The sequence below is a fragment of the Melospiza melodia genome, chromosome 12 (genome assembly GCF_035770615.1).
Source record: "Melospiza melodia melodia isolate bMelMel2 chromosome 12, bMelMel2.pri, whole genome shotgun sequence".
Taxonomy (NCBI): Eukaryota; Metazoa; Chordata; class Aves; order Passeriformes; family Passerellidae; genus Melospiza; species Melospiza melodia.
The window spans coordinates 26,882,309-26,897,896 of record NC_086205.1 but is presented as its reverse complement, the minus strand read 5'-3'; the positions used below and the strand labels follow the sequence as shown (position 1 = coordinate 26,897,896).

The 15,588-nt window shown below is 52.4% G+C and overlaps 1 protein-coding gene across 1 annotated transcript in view; it reads left to right on the top strand.

Annotated features, from left to right (window-relative positions):
* The window catches only part of LOC134423900 (schwannomin-interacting protein 1), an 84,260-nt gene that overhangs the window by 39,491 nt on the left and 29,181 nt on the right, over positions 1–15,588 (top strand). Inside the window, exon 5 of the mRNA XM_063167410.1 lies at positions 7,500–7,985. Within this exon, the coding sequence (XP_063023480.1) occupies positions 7,500–7,985 (486 nt within the window). The remainder of the gene's footprint in view (positions 1–7,499; positions 7,986–15,588) is intronic.

Genomic DNA, 15,588 nt, shown 5'->3' with positions numbered 1-15,588 from the left:
CCCCTGTGGCTCTGCACAGCTCCTGACAGGAGGGGACAGCCAGGGGGATTTGGGATCTTATCCCAGGGAACACGGACAGGAGGAGAGGGAAATCCTCAGGCTGGGCCAGGGGTGGACATCAGCAGGAATTTCCTCATGGAAAGGTTGTTAAACACTGGCAGGGGCTGCCCAGGGAGGTTTGGGGTCACTGTCCCTGGACGTGTCCCAGAAATTCCTGATGTGGCACTCAGAGCTCTGGGCTGGGGACAAGGTGGGGGATCAGGCCCAGGTTGGATGATCTCAGAGATCTTTTCCAATATAAATAATTCCTGTGACTTTGGAGCTGCCCCATGGCTGCAGCACCCCACGTCTGGGGGATAACTGCAGGGAAATGCTCAAGGGGGACACCAGAAATGGGTCAGGGGTCTCAGTGGTACCTTCCCAAAACCAGCTCTTGGAATCCCAGAATCAGTAACAAAAAGGAATCCCAGAATCATTAAGGAAAAGGGAATCTCAGAATCATTAACAAAAAGGAATCCCAGAATCATTAAGGAAAAGGGAATCCCAGAATCATTAACAAAAAGCAATCCCAGAAGAATTTAGCTTGGAAAAGTCCTCTCAGCCCATCAAATCCAACCTTTTCATCCCCCAAAGCAGGAGGGGAGCCAAGCAAGCACACACACACATCCAGGGAACGCTGTGAGCATCCCAGGGACCATCCCACATGTCTGCACCACCTCTGGCAAAAAGAGAGGAAAACCGGGGAGGAGAAGGCAGCACAGGGAGCTTGGCCCTGGCCCTGGGATTTAGAATAAAACCCAAAAGCTGAACCCAGCACAGTTTGCTCTGAGCCTGGTTATTGAGCTGGGCGGGTCCGGTGGCTCCTTGGAAGGGCTGATTGAGGATCTCAGGAGTCTCCAGGGAAAAGCAAAGCTGAAGCACACCCCGATGGGAGCGGGGTCTGCAGGGCAGAAACAGCCAAGGAGGATTGTCCAATTGTCCCTGGCTGGAACCGAGAATGGCAGCAGCTCTTGGCTCGAAATTCCCTGGGAATGGAGCGGATTTGGGGATTTGATCCCTCCCTTTGAAGCAGGAATTCCTTTTGCAGCCGGAATTGCACCTTCCCCTTTCCCGGTTTGCTGCAGGCTTTGGCTGCTTTAGGCTGGGATTAATTATCTGTAACCTGACTCAATTAATTATCTGTAACCTGACTCAACCCCGAACCGGGCTCAGACGGTGCTGGCAGGGAGGGATGACCGTGACACTGCGGATTGTGGCAGGAATAGCCAAATTTTACACTTCCAAACCATTTTCTGTGCCTCTCCTTCAGCTGACTTGGACAAAAATGATTCACTGTGAAATGTTTGCAGTCCCAGAAAATGCACAATTCTCAGCCCTAAGTCAGGCAGCGAGCTGGATCGTCCAGGATGCAACAAAAACTTGGGAGAAATTCCTGAATTTTGGTTTTTGCTGCAAACATTCCCAGCTTTGGGCAGGTGAGATGAATCCTCCCGCATTCTCCTGGAGCTGAGCTCGCTCCTCTCGGCTCCTGTTGGATCCAGCCCCTCCCAGTGACAACTGGAGGCCCCCAAGGTGATTAACACACTCCTTAATTAAGCTGAGACTTCCTTCAGGGGCTGATTCCTCTCTGCCCAAAGGACCAGGAGGAATTTTGGGGGAGAAATGCTGCAAATCTTCTGTGCACACGCTGGGATTCGGGAGTTAATGCATTTAGAGGAGGCAACATAAATATTAAGATTCAGCAGGGCTCTGTGGATTCATGCATTTGAAATATTCCAGCTATTTCCCTGCTCGCATTCCTTACCCACGTGCCTTCCACAGCACTTTATTAAAGGGCAATTCTTTTTTTCCCCTGGCCTTGATGATTGCAAGGCATTCCAGAGGCTGTTGGACAGATAAGGAGATTCCTTTTGTTTACTCCAAAGATTTTCCTGGCCCTCCTGAGCTTCCGGGCTGGGGCAGGCACAGGGGAAGCAAATCCATCCCTGGGATTGTTTCCGTGTAGGGGATGCAGCTCCATCCCTGGGATTGTTTCAGTGTAGGGGAAGCAAAACCATCCCTGGGATTGTTTCAGCACAGCTTGGACAGGGCTGGGATCACTCTGGGATAAGGAAAAGTGTCCCTGCCCATGGATAGGGAATGCAATGAGCTTTAAGGTCCTTTCCAACCCATCCCATGATTTCAGGATTCACCCCAGAGCAAATAATTTAGAGGAAAACCAGGCTGGGCAGGAGCAGCTCCTTCATCCTCCAGTTTTTCCAAAGGAAAAGAGACCACGAGGACTTTGGGGGTGTTTTAGGATGTGGGGGAAAATTCTGGGAGCGAGGGAAGCCCTGGCATGGGTGGAGCCATCCCAGCAAGCATCAAATCCCAGTTTGGAGAACAGGATCTGCCACAGCCCGAAATGCTGAGCCTGGCCTGAAATGGATTATTTTGGGATGCTGTCCTTGTCCCCTCCTGCACCTCTGTCCCTTCCTGTGCCACCAGAAGGGCTTTGGTGGCAGTGCCACCGCTCAGAGTCCTGCTGTGATTTCCCTCTCCCTCTAAATTAAGCAAAGAATTAATTGGCTAAATTTAATTTGCTAAATGTAAAGAGTTAAACCTGCAAATCCCAGCATAGGAGATCAATGCCCCAAGGGCAGGAATGCTGTGCCATGGCACACCCCTGCCCCTTCCTGAGGGGAATGCAGCCCCATGGATCCTGTCCCTGCCCCACAAGGAGCTGCAGGTGAGCCCCCACCATGGCTAATTTTAAATTAATTAGCCTCAATTTTCCATTTCAGGGGTGGGGTTTGGTTTGGTGCTGGAATCTCAGGGATGCACAGAGCTGGAAAACCTGGGGCAGGGCAGCATCCCAGTGTAACCCATGACCCCAAAGGCAGGGATTGGCATCCCAGTGCTTCTGATCCCAAAGGCAGGGATTGGCATCCCAGTGTAATCCATGACCCCAAAGGCAGGGATTGGGCATCCCAGTGTAATCCATGACCCCAAAGGCAGAGATTGGCATCCAGTGTAATCCATGACCCCAAAGGCAGGGATTGGCATCCCAGTGCTTCTGATCCCAAAGGCAGGGATTGGGCATCCCAGTGTAATCCATGATCCCAAAGGCAGATATTGGGATAATGGGAGTGCACAGGGCCAGCAGGATGTTTTTGGGATTTCTGGAGAGCAGACAACTTTGCTCTATGGATAAACTGTAGAATAATCCACTCTGCCAGAATATTGATCCCAGAATTATCAAATCATAGAATCCCAGAATGGTTTGGGTTGGAAAGGACCTTAAAGCTCATCTAGTTCCAGTCCCTTGGGCTAGGGCACCTTCCCCTATCCCAGCTGAACTCTGGCAGCTTTTTCCTGCCCATGGAATGAACAAACCCCAGGAATGCTCACAGAGGGCTTGCAGCAGAAAAGGAAACGTGCCCTGCTCTCCGTGCAGTCCTTCTCCTTTCAGGAAAGGGAAACTCTTTGTGGTCACAGGAAACTTCCCTTCCCTGCTTTATCCCAGGGATGTTTTTATCCCAGCACCATTTCCCTGGCAAATCCCAAAATCCCACCTGGGCAGGGACAGTGCTCAGCTCTGTGTGGGACTCACTTCAAGGAAAAATCCCAAACCCACTTTCTAAGGTAAAAACACAACTTGGGAGCTCTGGGTGGATATGAGGATCTTGGGATAAGGACCCAGCTGGCAGAAATGTTCCCATATTTAGGGATTTGTGGTGTTTAAAGGGTGATTGAGACTTCCCTGCTTCCCTTCTTCTCTGACCCAAAAACTTCTGCAATTTAGCAGGAGAGAACACAAGAAACCCATTTTAGAATGGGGTTACAGCAGTGCCAAAATAGAAAAATTGAATCAATTTAAAGCTTGTGATAATCAGCAAACTGCCTTTGAAACCAACACCAGGAAAAGAATAAAAATCTGATTTTTGTGATGTATTTCTGCCTCAGAATCAGCCCAACAAACCTTGTTTGCATTAAACCTCCTTTGCACTGGATAAAAGAGCTGTGAACCAGATTCTTTCATCTCCAAGGGTTTGTGTTCACACCCTTGAAAATTCCCACAAATCCCAAGTTTTCCATGGTGTTGGAAAAGGGTTTGTGGAAGAGAGAAATGCCATTTGTGTTTGGAATAGCAAGGGCTGGCTCCTTCCTGTGCAGGTCGAGCAGAAATGTGTTCCCTGGGTATAATTAGAAGTGGGGAGGGTTTACTATGAGGTTAAAAATGATTGGTTCTGTCTGCAGTGGGGAAAAAGAAAAGGGAAACTTGGAAAAATCACGTGTGTGATGTGTTAAACCTTGTGAAAAAACAAATGTGTCTGAGGACAGGGCAGCAGGGAGGGATGTGCCAGGACTGACACCTTAAAGCATGACTTCAATGAGGGCTGAAGCAGCTTTATCCCACTAAAATGGGAAAATTGGGATTGGGAAGTGGCCCACCACTCATTCCATGCCATTCCAGATGTCACACTGGGAAATTCAGGGAGAGGGAAGCGCTCTTGTCCTCCACCAAACATCATCAGGGCACCCAGGGCGATGAAGGGGAGAAACTCCCCCAGTGAAGATCCCATAAATCAAACTGTCCCCAGGCTGGGAGCAGCGAGGCAGCTCCTCCTTTGCTCAGCAAGAACTCCCCTGTGAGGCTGGTGGTGACGTGAAACAGCCCCAAATAAAGAATTGCACCAACAAACTGTGTCAAGTGCCACCCCCTCCCAGCCCTGTGGTGGAACCTCTTCCCCGTGTAATTCATCTCCAGGATTTTGCTCCTTCCTGCCATTTGCTGGGATTATTTTTAAACCTGCGCTTTGCAGTTGCTGATTTTGTGGAGTCTCAGGCACCAGGCAGCCTGGCAGGGAAGCAGGGATCAGCTGGGAGCAGGGAGGGATTCAGCTGCTCCTGGGGGTCAGGAGGGAAAATTGGGATAATCCAGGCTGAGCACCTGGAGGAGACACCTCAAGGGAAAGGTTAATCCCAAATAAACCCTGTGATATTCCCTGTGTATCCCGGCCCCTTTATCCTCCAAACCCTGCCTGGGGGTTGGAGTCTCCTACAGAAAAGCTGTAGGATTTGAAAGTCTCCTACAAAAAAGAGAGGGATTTCTACCAGGGCAGAGCAGGGGGGAATGGCTTCCCACTGCCACAGGGATTTGGGAAGGAATTCCTCCCTTTGGAAGGGGCTGGGATGGAGCTCCCAGAGCAGCTGTGGCTGCCCCTGGATCCCTGGCAGTGCCCAGGGCCAGGCTGGACAGGGCTGGGAGCACCTGGGACAGGGACGAGATGAGTTTGGAGCTCCTGTCGGTGAGTCTGCCTGTGACTCCCACCCTGCAGGGAGAGGAGGGGATGGCCCCAGGACGCTGAAAGCTCTCAGCCCCAGCCCTGTCCCGTTCCCGGGGTTTGTCCCATCTGATGGGGCTGACGGGGTGGTGTTTGGTACTCCCAGGATTGCCAGGATGCCCCTCCAGGCTCGCTGCTGCTGCCCAGGAGGGGGTGAGGAGCCAGAGCTGGCACAGGAGACCCCTCCTCACCTCCCCCTGCCCGGCCAGGTCCCCTGGAGGAGCAGCTCAGCAGTGCCAGGAGTTCAGGGCTGCAGATGTTCCCTTCTCCCTCTCATCCTTTTGGGATTCCCAACAATTCAGGCCGTGGGGACCCTCGAAGGGGGACTCCCCTGAGCTGTGCCCACTCCCTGGGTATCTGTGCCATGCCCACCTCGGGCCCTGGCATCACCTCCCACCCTGCACAACCTTTCATTTTAACCCCTCGTGGTGATCTTGGGGTAGAGTTAATTTTCTCCCAGTGCAGGGACAGGCTGGAATTAATTTTGGATTTGTGCTGGAGACAGAGTGGATAACTCAGAGATGTTTTGATTCTCGTGGGTCACCTCAAGGGTGTTTCTCACACAAAATCCTGCCCCAAATCAGCTCCTAATGCAATGCAATGTTTCAATATTCCAATTAAGAGTCGCTGTTCTCCCCTGGCCCTGCATACCCAGAGGGTTGGGACTGCAGGGACCAGAGGGCAGCTGGCTGCTGCCACATCTCCAGGCCCTGTGTGGAAGTTCCTGATCCATGGCATTGGTGCTCCCCATTTCAGCCACAGCGCCTTAAAAGGTCTCCTTGCTGTGGAGTTGGGAATGGGAACATTTGCGTGTTAAACTTGGCTTCGGTGACCCAGAATGCAGAAACTAGATTAGTTTTTTTTAGCAGAGTTATTTATAGGAGACTCTTAACGAGTTACTTTAAATTACTTTTAAAGAAGGAAAGCGAGGGAGAGGGTGGCAGCAGGGGTTGGTGGCGGGTCCCTGTGGTCCCTGGGGGCGTGGGAGGCAGGGAGGATGTCACTCTTTGTCACTGCTGTGACTCCCTGCAGTCACCCACAGCCCCACACAGAGACAAGGCCACCTCCTCCCAAACCCAGCCACAAAATCATGGAATGGTTTGGGTTGGAACAGACCTTAAATCCCCCCCAGTGCCACCCCAGCCACAGCAGGGACACCTCCCACTGTCCCAGGAGCTCCAGCCCCAGTGTCCAGCCTGGCCTTGGGCACTGCCAGGGATGCAGGGGCAGCCCCAGCTGCTCTGGGAATCCCATCCCAGCCAGGAATTCCCAATTCCCAATGTCCCACCCATCCCTGCCCTCTGGCACTGGGAGCCATTCCCTGTGTGCTGTCCCTCCATCCCTGTCCCCAGTCCCTCTGCAGCTCTCCTGGAGCCCCTGCAGGCCCTGCCAGGGCTCTGAGCTCTCCTGGAGCTGCTCCTGTCCAGGTGAGCCCCCCCAGGTGTCCCAGCCTGGCTCCAGAGGGGCTCCAGCCCTGCAGCAGCTCCCTGCTCCCCTCTGGCCTCTCTCCAGCGGCTCCACACCCTCCTGCTGGAGTCCCCAGATGTTGGTGCTGTTCTGCAGGTGGGGTCTCACCTGAGCGGGGCAGAACCCCCATCCTGTGCTGCCCACACTGGGATCAGCTTGGCACAGAGGGGGTTTGGGGCTGTCAGTGCCTGTGCCCGGGTCAGGCTGAGCTTTTCTTCCACCCCCATCCCCAAACCCCTTCCCTCCGGGCTGCTCTGATCCATTCTCTTACCAGCCTGGATTTATGCTTGGGATTGTCCCGACCCAACAACCGCGGGAACAAAGAGTAACATTTAAATATAAATCTCTTTTGTGTAACAAAACCCCAGTTACAATAGCTACTACCACAACATTAGCTAATATCCTGGTTATAATTTTAAAAAAAAGAAAGCCAAACCAAGAACAATCGATCAGAACGCCAAGAGCGGGGGGTTTCTGCCCGTCGGAGCGGCGTTTCCCCGCCGCCAGCCGGCGTTTCCCGCAGCTCCCGAGCGGCGGCTCCGGAGCCCGGCCCCGCTCCGCCCCCGCCCGCTCCGCCCGGGGCCGCCCCGCGCCGGCGGCGGCTCCGGAGCGCGGGGGCGGCCCCGGGCCGGCGTTTCCCGTGCCCGGCGGGCAGCAGCGCTCCGGGCATCCCTGACGCGGCCGCGCTCCGCTTCTCTCCGGCAGGATTCCCGGGAGGATGGCATGGATTTAGGCAGCGACGCCGGCAGCAGCCGCTCCAGCTCGGAATCCAACTCCAGCAAAGCCACGCCGTGCTCGGAGGGCAAGTCCTCGCCGTCCCCCAGCAGCCTGGACCTGGCGGCGCTGGAGGACTCGGAGGAGGAGGAGGAAGAGGAGGAGGACGCGGGGTCGCCGCCGTCCCCGCCGCGCTGCCCGGCCGCCCATGGGCGCCGCTGCGGCCCCGCGGCCGGCGCTGCCCGGCGCTGCTGCCCCCGCCCGCGGCCCCCGCCCCGCTCGGACCCCGCGCAGCGGCGGCGCGGAGCGGCCGCGGGGCCCGGCGGGCGGCGGAGCGCGGGGCCGCGGCCCCCCCGGCACCCGCAGTGCCCCCGCGACCCGCAGCCCCCGGCCATGGACTGGGCAGCCCTGGAGCGGCACCTGGCCGGGCTGCAGTGCCGGGAGCAGGAGCGCAAGGCGCGGGCCGGCCCCGCCTCGGTGAGTGCGGGGCGCTCGGGGCGCGGATGGAGGGCGGGGAGGGAATGCTGGGGATCCCGCCTGGAGGGATGCGCCGCGGCTCGGGGATCCTGCCGGAGGATGTGGAGCTGCTGGAGAGAGGCCGGAGGAGGCCATGGAGATGCTCCAAGGGCTGGAGCCCCTCTGCTCTGGAGCCAGGCTGGCGGAGCTGGGGGTGCTCACCTGGAGAGCTCAGAGCCCTGGCAGGGCCTGCAGGGGCTGCAGGAGAGCTGAAGAGGGACTGGGGACAAGGGATGGAGGGACAGCACACAGGGAATGGCTTTAAGCTGCAGGATGGTGGATTTAGATTGGATTTGGGGAAGGAATTATTCCCTATGAGGGTGGGCAGGCCCTGGCACAGGTTCCCAGAGCAGCTGGGGCTGCCCCATGATCCCTGGCAGTGCCCAAGGCCAGGTTGGACAGGGCTTGGAGTAACCTGGGACAGTGGAAAGTGTTCATGTCCATAGCAGGGAATGGGATGAGCTTTAAGGTCCCTTCCATCCCAAACCATTCCATGATTCTCCAACTTTCCCGGAGCATCCTTGGGCACTGGTGGGTCTGGTTCCCTGCAGCTCCAGGCGTGTGGCAGGGGCTGGTGTCCCTGGCAGGAGCCTGGTGCCACCACCAGGCTGTCTCAGAGCTGGGTTCCTTGGAGAGGCCAAGGAATATCAGCTGTTCCCAGCTGGGAGCGGTGCCAGGCTGGCGCTGGGTGCTCTCCTTTCCTGAGGGAAGGACCTTCCCAAGGCCCTGCTGCCAGCCACGATGAATCCCTGGGGCTGTTTCACAGAAACCCCGGTAAATCGGGGCCCGATCCCATCATTCAGGGTGATTGGGGAATTGCACAGAACTTCTGAGCTGCAGGGATGTGAGAGGAAGGAGCACTGCAGGCACCGGTGACACGGCAGGGCTGAGGCTCTTCCATGATGGATGAATTCCAAAGGAATCCACGGAACCTCTCTGGGAGCTCTGCAGGAGCTGTGGAGGCTGGAGGAGCTGCGTGCCTCCCCAGCCAGCCTGCCCCGTGGCCTTGCCTCTGGCACACATGAATTTTTTCCATGGTTTTTTTGTTGTTTAAAAGGCGTTCCATGCCCTAACTTCCTGTGAAGTCACCTCGCTCGGGGAGGTGGGGATTTCCCCCTGAATCCTTGAATTACAACTAATTGGTGACAGATCTGGGTGGGTGCTGGGCAGGATGAGTAAGCTGAGGGATGAGTGGGACTGCTGCCATGCAGGGATGCTTTTTTCCAAAGCCTGAACACCGGAGCCTCAGTGCCTTGAGGAACTGACAGGTAACAGCTTTAATTACAGTCATTTGTGCAGCAACTCAGCCTGGAAAAAAAAAGGGGAAAAAAACCACCAGAAAGAAAAAAAACCCACCTCATTTTTGTGGTTTGGGAGCTGATTTCTCCAGCGTTATCTGGTCAGCTCTGCTGACGCTGCTGGAAACTCTTTGCCTCCAGGCATGAGCTTAACCAGGTGAGCTGTCACCTAAGGAATTCTGCCCCTGTCAGGGTTTTCCTCCTCCATCCTCCCGTTCCCTCCTGCAGGCATGAGGCCCTGGAAGGAATTCAGGCTGCCTCACGCCCTGACTTGTCCTGTGCAGATCTGGGAGCTTTGCTGTGCACATCCAGGGCTGGAACAGGCTGCATGGACACCCAGAGGAGCCCAGAGCATCTCCCAGGGCTGGGACTGAGCCCCAGGTCTCTTCCCCGCCAGGAGCTGGAGTTTGCCACCCTGTAGATGTGACTTTCCCAGTGTTTGTGGCCCTGCAGAGACTTTGCTCAGCTCCCCAGCTGTCCTGGAGGCACCTTTGCTCCAGGATTCCCCTTCCCTCGGCTCCCAGGGCTGAGCAGGAGGAGGAGGAGGAGGAGGAGGAGTTCCAGCTCTGCTCCTTCCCACTGGGATCAAAGGGAAGGGCTGGCTGGGAAGGGACATTTTCCCTCCTGGCTGGCTGGGAAGGGCTCTTTGATGTCCCCGTGGCACCTCCTGTCCCTCCCTGGCCATGCCTGTGAGCACCCAGCGTGTCCCACGAGCTGCGTGTCCCCAGAGCCTCGCAGGCTGAGCCAGACCAAAGTGCAAATCCCTCTTTTATTTTTGTTTTCCCTGCCCTTGACATTTCCCTGCGGTTCAGTGTTTATAACAAAGCCTCGCCTTGCCCTGCTGGAAGCCGCAGTGTTTGTAAACAGGGGAATGGTGGAGAGGAGGCAGCCGGGGAGCAAAAGCAGGGAAATGTGGGGATGGAAAGGGGATTTCAGTGGGACAGGGGTTGGGGTGTGGGAAAGCAGCTTGGACTGGAAGTGTCTCCTAGGCTGGTTGCTCTCAGGAATCCAGAGGGATGTTTGACTGGGATGATTTTATTGAGATGATTTATTAAGATGATTAAAATTGAGGTTTTTCTGCTGTCAGGACCTGGTTTTGTTGGGTGAAGGCAGGGCAGGGTCACCTGGGGAGACAGGGGTGACCCAGCAGGGGCAGGTGCTGCTCCCTGGGGCTCTGCTGGGCCTTTGCAAGGCCACATTGACTGAGAAAAAAATTCCAAAATAAATAAAATAAATAAATAAATAAATATTTCATTAAATCTACATTTTATTAAATATATTTGATTAAATTTAGAATAGAAATATTTATAAATGTATTTATTAAATACACAAATTTAACAATTCCAAAGTAAATATATAAATAAAGCCTATAGAAATAGAAAACTATATTAATATATAGTTAAATATATTAAATATAATAACTTCCCAAATTAATTATATAAACGAAATTTTATATATATTTATTCAATATATAAGTATAATAAGTTCCAAAATTCAATATATAAATAAAACAAATATAAATATATAACTATACAAATATATATAAATATTAAAACTAAAATTATAAATGTGTAGTTTAAATAGAAGTACATAATACTATATAGTAGAAAACTGAAAGTTTCAAGTTTTAAAATACAGTAATATATAGAAAAAGATAAAAATTTTAAGACAGAAACTAGCCTTTCTTAACCCCTTTCTTAAAGGGGCAGAAGAAACTGCCCCTTTCTTCACCTTCTTCTTCATAAGTTTAATTAATATTATGTAATTAAATAAAAAATCCACATTCCAAAACACTATTAAGTCAAAGATAAAAATAATTTAAACATCATTTCTTAATTAACCAATTTATCCTTAGAAAACCTTATAAAAACAAATCCATCACCATTTCTTGTGTTGTTAAAACAGAATACTGTGAAACTCAGAACTAATAAAGCTGTAACATAAATAAAAACTAATAAACATCTGAGTCCAAACAAAAAACGCCACCTCACAATGTCAGCCTGACTGTGCTGAGGGACGCGGACCAGGCTGGGCTGGAGGAGAAGGAAATTCCCACCCTGAGGAAGCCCCAGCATGGATTTGGGAGTTCCCCAGGCAGGAGGGGCTGGGCCGGGCTGCTGCAGCTGCACTCAGGGGAGGGATGAAGGGATGAGGGGCCTTGGGTCACCCCCCTGGCTGCAGAGATGTGCCCTGGGTGCTGGAAAGGCCGGAGAGGGAAATCAGTGATATCCATGCCACGGGCAGGGCTGTGCTTCAGCTCCCCCTGGGCTGAGGCCAGGGCTGCTCCCTCGGGCTGAGGCGCCTGAAAGCTCCTGCCAGGGCTTTGGGAAGGGTTTGGCAGCTCCTGCTTGGCATGGCAGCCCCTCTGCTGAGAGGAGCAGAGCCCAGGGGGTGGGATGGCTCCATCCTGGATATCCCAACAACAAAGGACAGGCTGTTCTCAGGGTGCTGCTCCTTGTGGGCCAGGTGGGCAGGTGCTGTCCAGAAATGGAGAATATTCTGGTTTTTCTCCCCAGAAAATGATTAAATGGCTGGTTTTGGAGCTGGATTGAGTGCATGATGTCCCTCCAACCCTGAGTGACTCTGGAGTTTTCTGGACTCCACCTAAGAGGAGAAACCCCTTTCCTGAAGGCCCTTGGAGCTCAGAAGGTTCACTAAGGAGATGCTTGGCTCAATCTCCTCACCCAGCTGCAGGAAGCCACCCGCTCCCATTTTTTCCATTTTTCCTCCTTTCCTGCACTCCTGGCTGCATCCAAAGTGGTACCAAGCGTGCCCTGGGATGATTTATGGCCCTCAGGAGCCGTGGAGGTGCCGGGGAAGCGGCGAGGCTCCGCTCGCTGTGTCTCTAATGGCTCGAATCAAATCCAAATCAGCCTTAATGGCTTTAATATTCCTCCCATTGCCTCTGCCAGGATAATTGCAATCAATAGGAGGGATTGGCTGGGAAGAATGTCTGCAAATTCTGCAGTCAATTAGAGAAACACTGCCAGGAGGGGAGGTGGCTCAGACAGACCCGGCCGTGACAGGCTGGGCAGGGAGGGAGGGATGGAATTGCCCAAGGAATTGTGCTGCCCACAGGGCTTAGTGCAGGCAGTGCTGCTAAAAGCTCATCCCTGCAGCTTCCAGGACTTGTGCAGGAGCTTTCTGGATGGGGAAGGATGTGCTGGATTTTATATTTTCGTCCCTGGAACATTCCAGCCTGTGCTGAGATCGATGGTGGTTATCCTGTGGTGGGGAATCCAAGGAATCCCACATCTGTCCAGACACTTGGACTCCTGCATCTCCAGTGCTTCAGGAAGTCACATTTGTGTCCTTCCATGGGCTGCTGGTCCTCCAGGCTGTGCTGAGCCTCTGCAGGTGGCCATGGTGCTCCTGCTTCAGTGCCCAGCTGCCCACAGAGCGACCCTGGAGGCAGCAGGGAGCACCCAGAGCCCTGAGCTCATCCTGGGGAGGGTGGAAAAGCCTCAGGCCTGCGTTTGAAAGCAGCTGGGAACCTCCTGGAAGTGTTCAAAACCTGTGGAAGTGGCACTTGAGGACATAGTTTAACAGTGAAGACGATGGTGGTGGATTCATTTTGGATTTGATGGTCTCAGAGGTCTTTTCCAATCTTAATGGTTCTGTGGAAGGACTTCGGGGTTAACCCAGGATATTCCAGAAGCTGCACGATGGGATTTAGCATGGACTATGTGAATACCTCCTTCTTACCTGTGTCCCTCTGAAAATGTGAAACTAATTCAAAGCATGGACTAAAATCTTGAAATAATTTCATAATTGGCCATGGGCAGAAATCTGATTTTCATGGATCAGAGCAGCCAGAATGGAAGGAGAAATGGATGGACCAGCTTGGCACGAGGGAGGAGAGAAATGGAACCTACAGGGGCTTGTTCAAGCCACATGGAAGGATTGGTGGAGCAGGATTTTCGGGAATGGGGCTGGGACCCAGCCCAGACCTTTGGTGTAAAGCCCTGATCCACCTTGGAGCGCTGGCCCAGACACTCAGGGAGCAAATGCTGGCCTGGAGGTTCTCACTTCAAATGAGCCTTCACTGCTTGGCTGAAGTGTGAGTTTTCCCTCCCCAGGGACGTGGTGGTGTCTGGGTGGGAGCAGGGATTAATGCCTGGAAGGAATTTCTCCAGCCAGGAGCTGTCAGTGTGGGAATTTCTGCCTGCAGGAAATTGCATTTCTGTCATTGCTCAGCCAGACCTTCCCTGTCCCCCTGGCTGCTCCTGTCCCTGCTGGATCTGACACCAAACTCCTCCTCAGGAGGCACCTGGGAAAGGGAATTCCATCATCAGGGAGCTTCTCCAGGGCAATTAATTTGCTGTGAGGCTTTCACATGGAAAACAAACCCTCTGAGTGTGGACAGAGCTGTAATTGTGAGTTGTTCCAGTGCCCTGGGGTGGGATGAGCTGCAGGAATGCTCCATCCCTGCTGCTGGTGGCTCAGGAGAGCCCTGGACTTTGGCACTTGGCACCCAGCTCAAAGGTTGGCTGGGAGATCCCAAGGGAGCAGTGCCATTCCCTGGGGAAACATCCTGAGGTATTTTCCAGGTGGGAATTCCATAGATTGGAGGAATGAGCCCTTGCTGCTTCCCAAATTGGGCCAGGCAAAACTCCCAGGATTAAAAATCCCGAGGAAAAACTCGATTCCCATCAGTGCTGCTGAGCCTTTCCTCAAAGGAAGAGCCAAGCACGGGAGGGAACAGCCTGTGGATCCTGCCTGGATGGATGATTCTCCTTTATCCCAGTGCTGCCATAATGTGAATTCCTCCAGGTGATGGAGCCCAGTCGGTTGGTGAGTGAATGTTTCCTGTGGGATGTGGAAAAGCTGGAAAAGTGGATTTTTCTGGCACTAATTGTGGTGCAGGCAGCAGTAAATCTCCCTTTAATGTGATGCTAAGGGATCATTGTTGTGGCTACTGGCTCTGTAAAACCAGTAAAATTTATTGTAAATGAGTATTTTTGGTGTTTGGGAATCACAAGTAGGGAATCCAAAAGATTTCCAAGGAGAGGAGTGAGCATTTAAGCCAAGCAAAATATGGAATATCTCAGAACAGTGGTTTTTTTTAAAAATAGAGAGATTCGGGAGCCTGGCACCCCTCCCCTAATCCTTCCAATTCCCACTTGAACCCAAGTGTCTCAGGTTGGAATAGCAGCAGGCAGCAGGAATTTTGATTTCCCAGGATAATAATTATGTACTTAGGCAAATATTCCTTGCTTATTAAGTGGGATAAATGCGAGGCAGGGGGGTTTGATTCTCACGACTGCCCTGTGCTGTGCAAAAGCTGTTATTTCCCTGTGGATGGAGAGGATGGATGTGGGATGGGGTGTCAGGAACACCTGGAATTGGGGAAAATCCAGGTGTATGTGGAGGGAGAAATTGCTGGCAGAGGATATTTAAAAACCAGAGGAAAATGGGTTTATTCAGTGCAACCCCAACCATGCTGAAGATCTGCTGAGGAGCACTGGAAAGCCAGGATTGTCCTGACCCCAAAATGCCAGGGACCTCAGGGATGTTCTAATGATTCTAAATAATTTAAATATTGCTTAAGTATTTAAAGATTTGTTTAAATATTCTAAATAATCTTCCAAATGTCCCCCACACCCTCACAGAGTTTGTTTGTATGAGCAGCAGGATTGCCTCAGCAGTGATAAGAGCTGCAGGAATTGTGATTTATTTCCTTCTTCCTCTCTGCCTGCATTTAAGGTGGTTTGGATTTAGCTGGTTGGAAAAGCAGGCGCAGCACTTGATTATTTTATAAAGTTTGTGTAGAAACGGTGAAGAAATTGCTCAAAGCACCATTACTTCCATTCCTAACAGCAAAGAACCAGGAAAATCAATATCAGTGACATAAATTTGTGCCCCCATCTCCCCAGGATGTGCTGCAGCCCAAAGGAGCTTTAAGGGAGATTTGGTGGGGAAAATGGACTTGTTGGAGGAGAAAACCTCTGGAAAGGATATATAAAATCCCAGTGTAATTCACCAAAGTTGGGTGTAATCCCCACTGGGGGGAAATGGGATTTCCCAGCTTCTCCCAATGTCTCACTGTAGGTATTAATTTCATTTTATAAAACGGAAGCGGTTTGAAATAATCCCATCATCTGCTCAGTTCAATGTTTCCCAAGGCTGATCCAGGAATTCCTGTGGGATTCTGGGCACAGCAGCACTGCTGAGGGGGCTGAGGAGAAGCAGAATTTGGTGTGTTCAGGCTCCTCAATAATCTCAAATAATTCCTGTTTTGTGTAGGAATTTCTTCAGTTAGAACT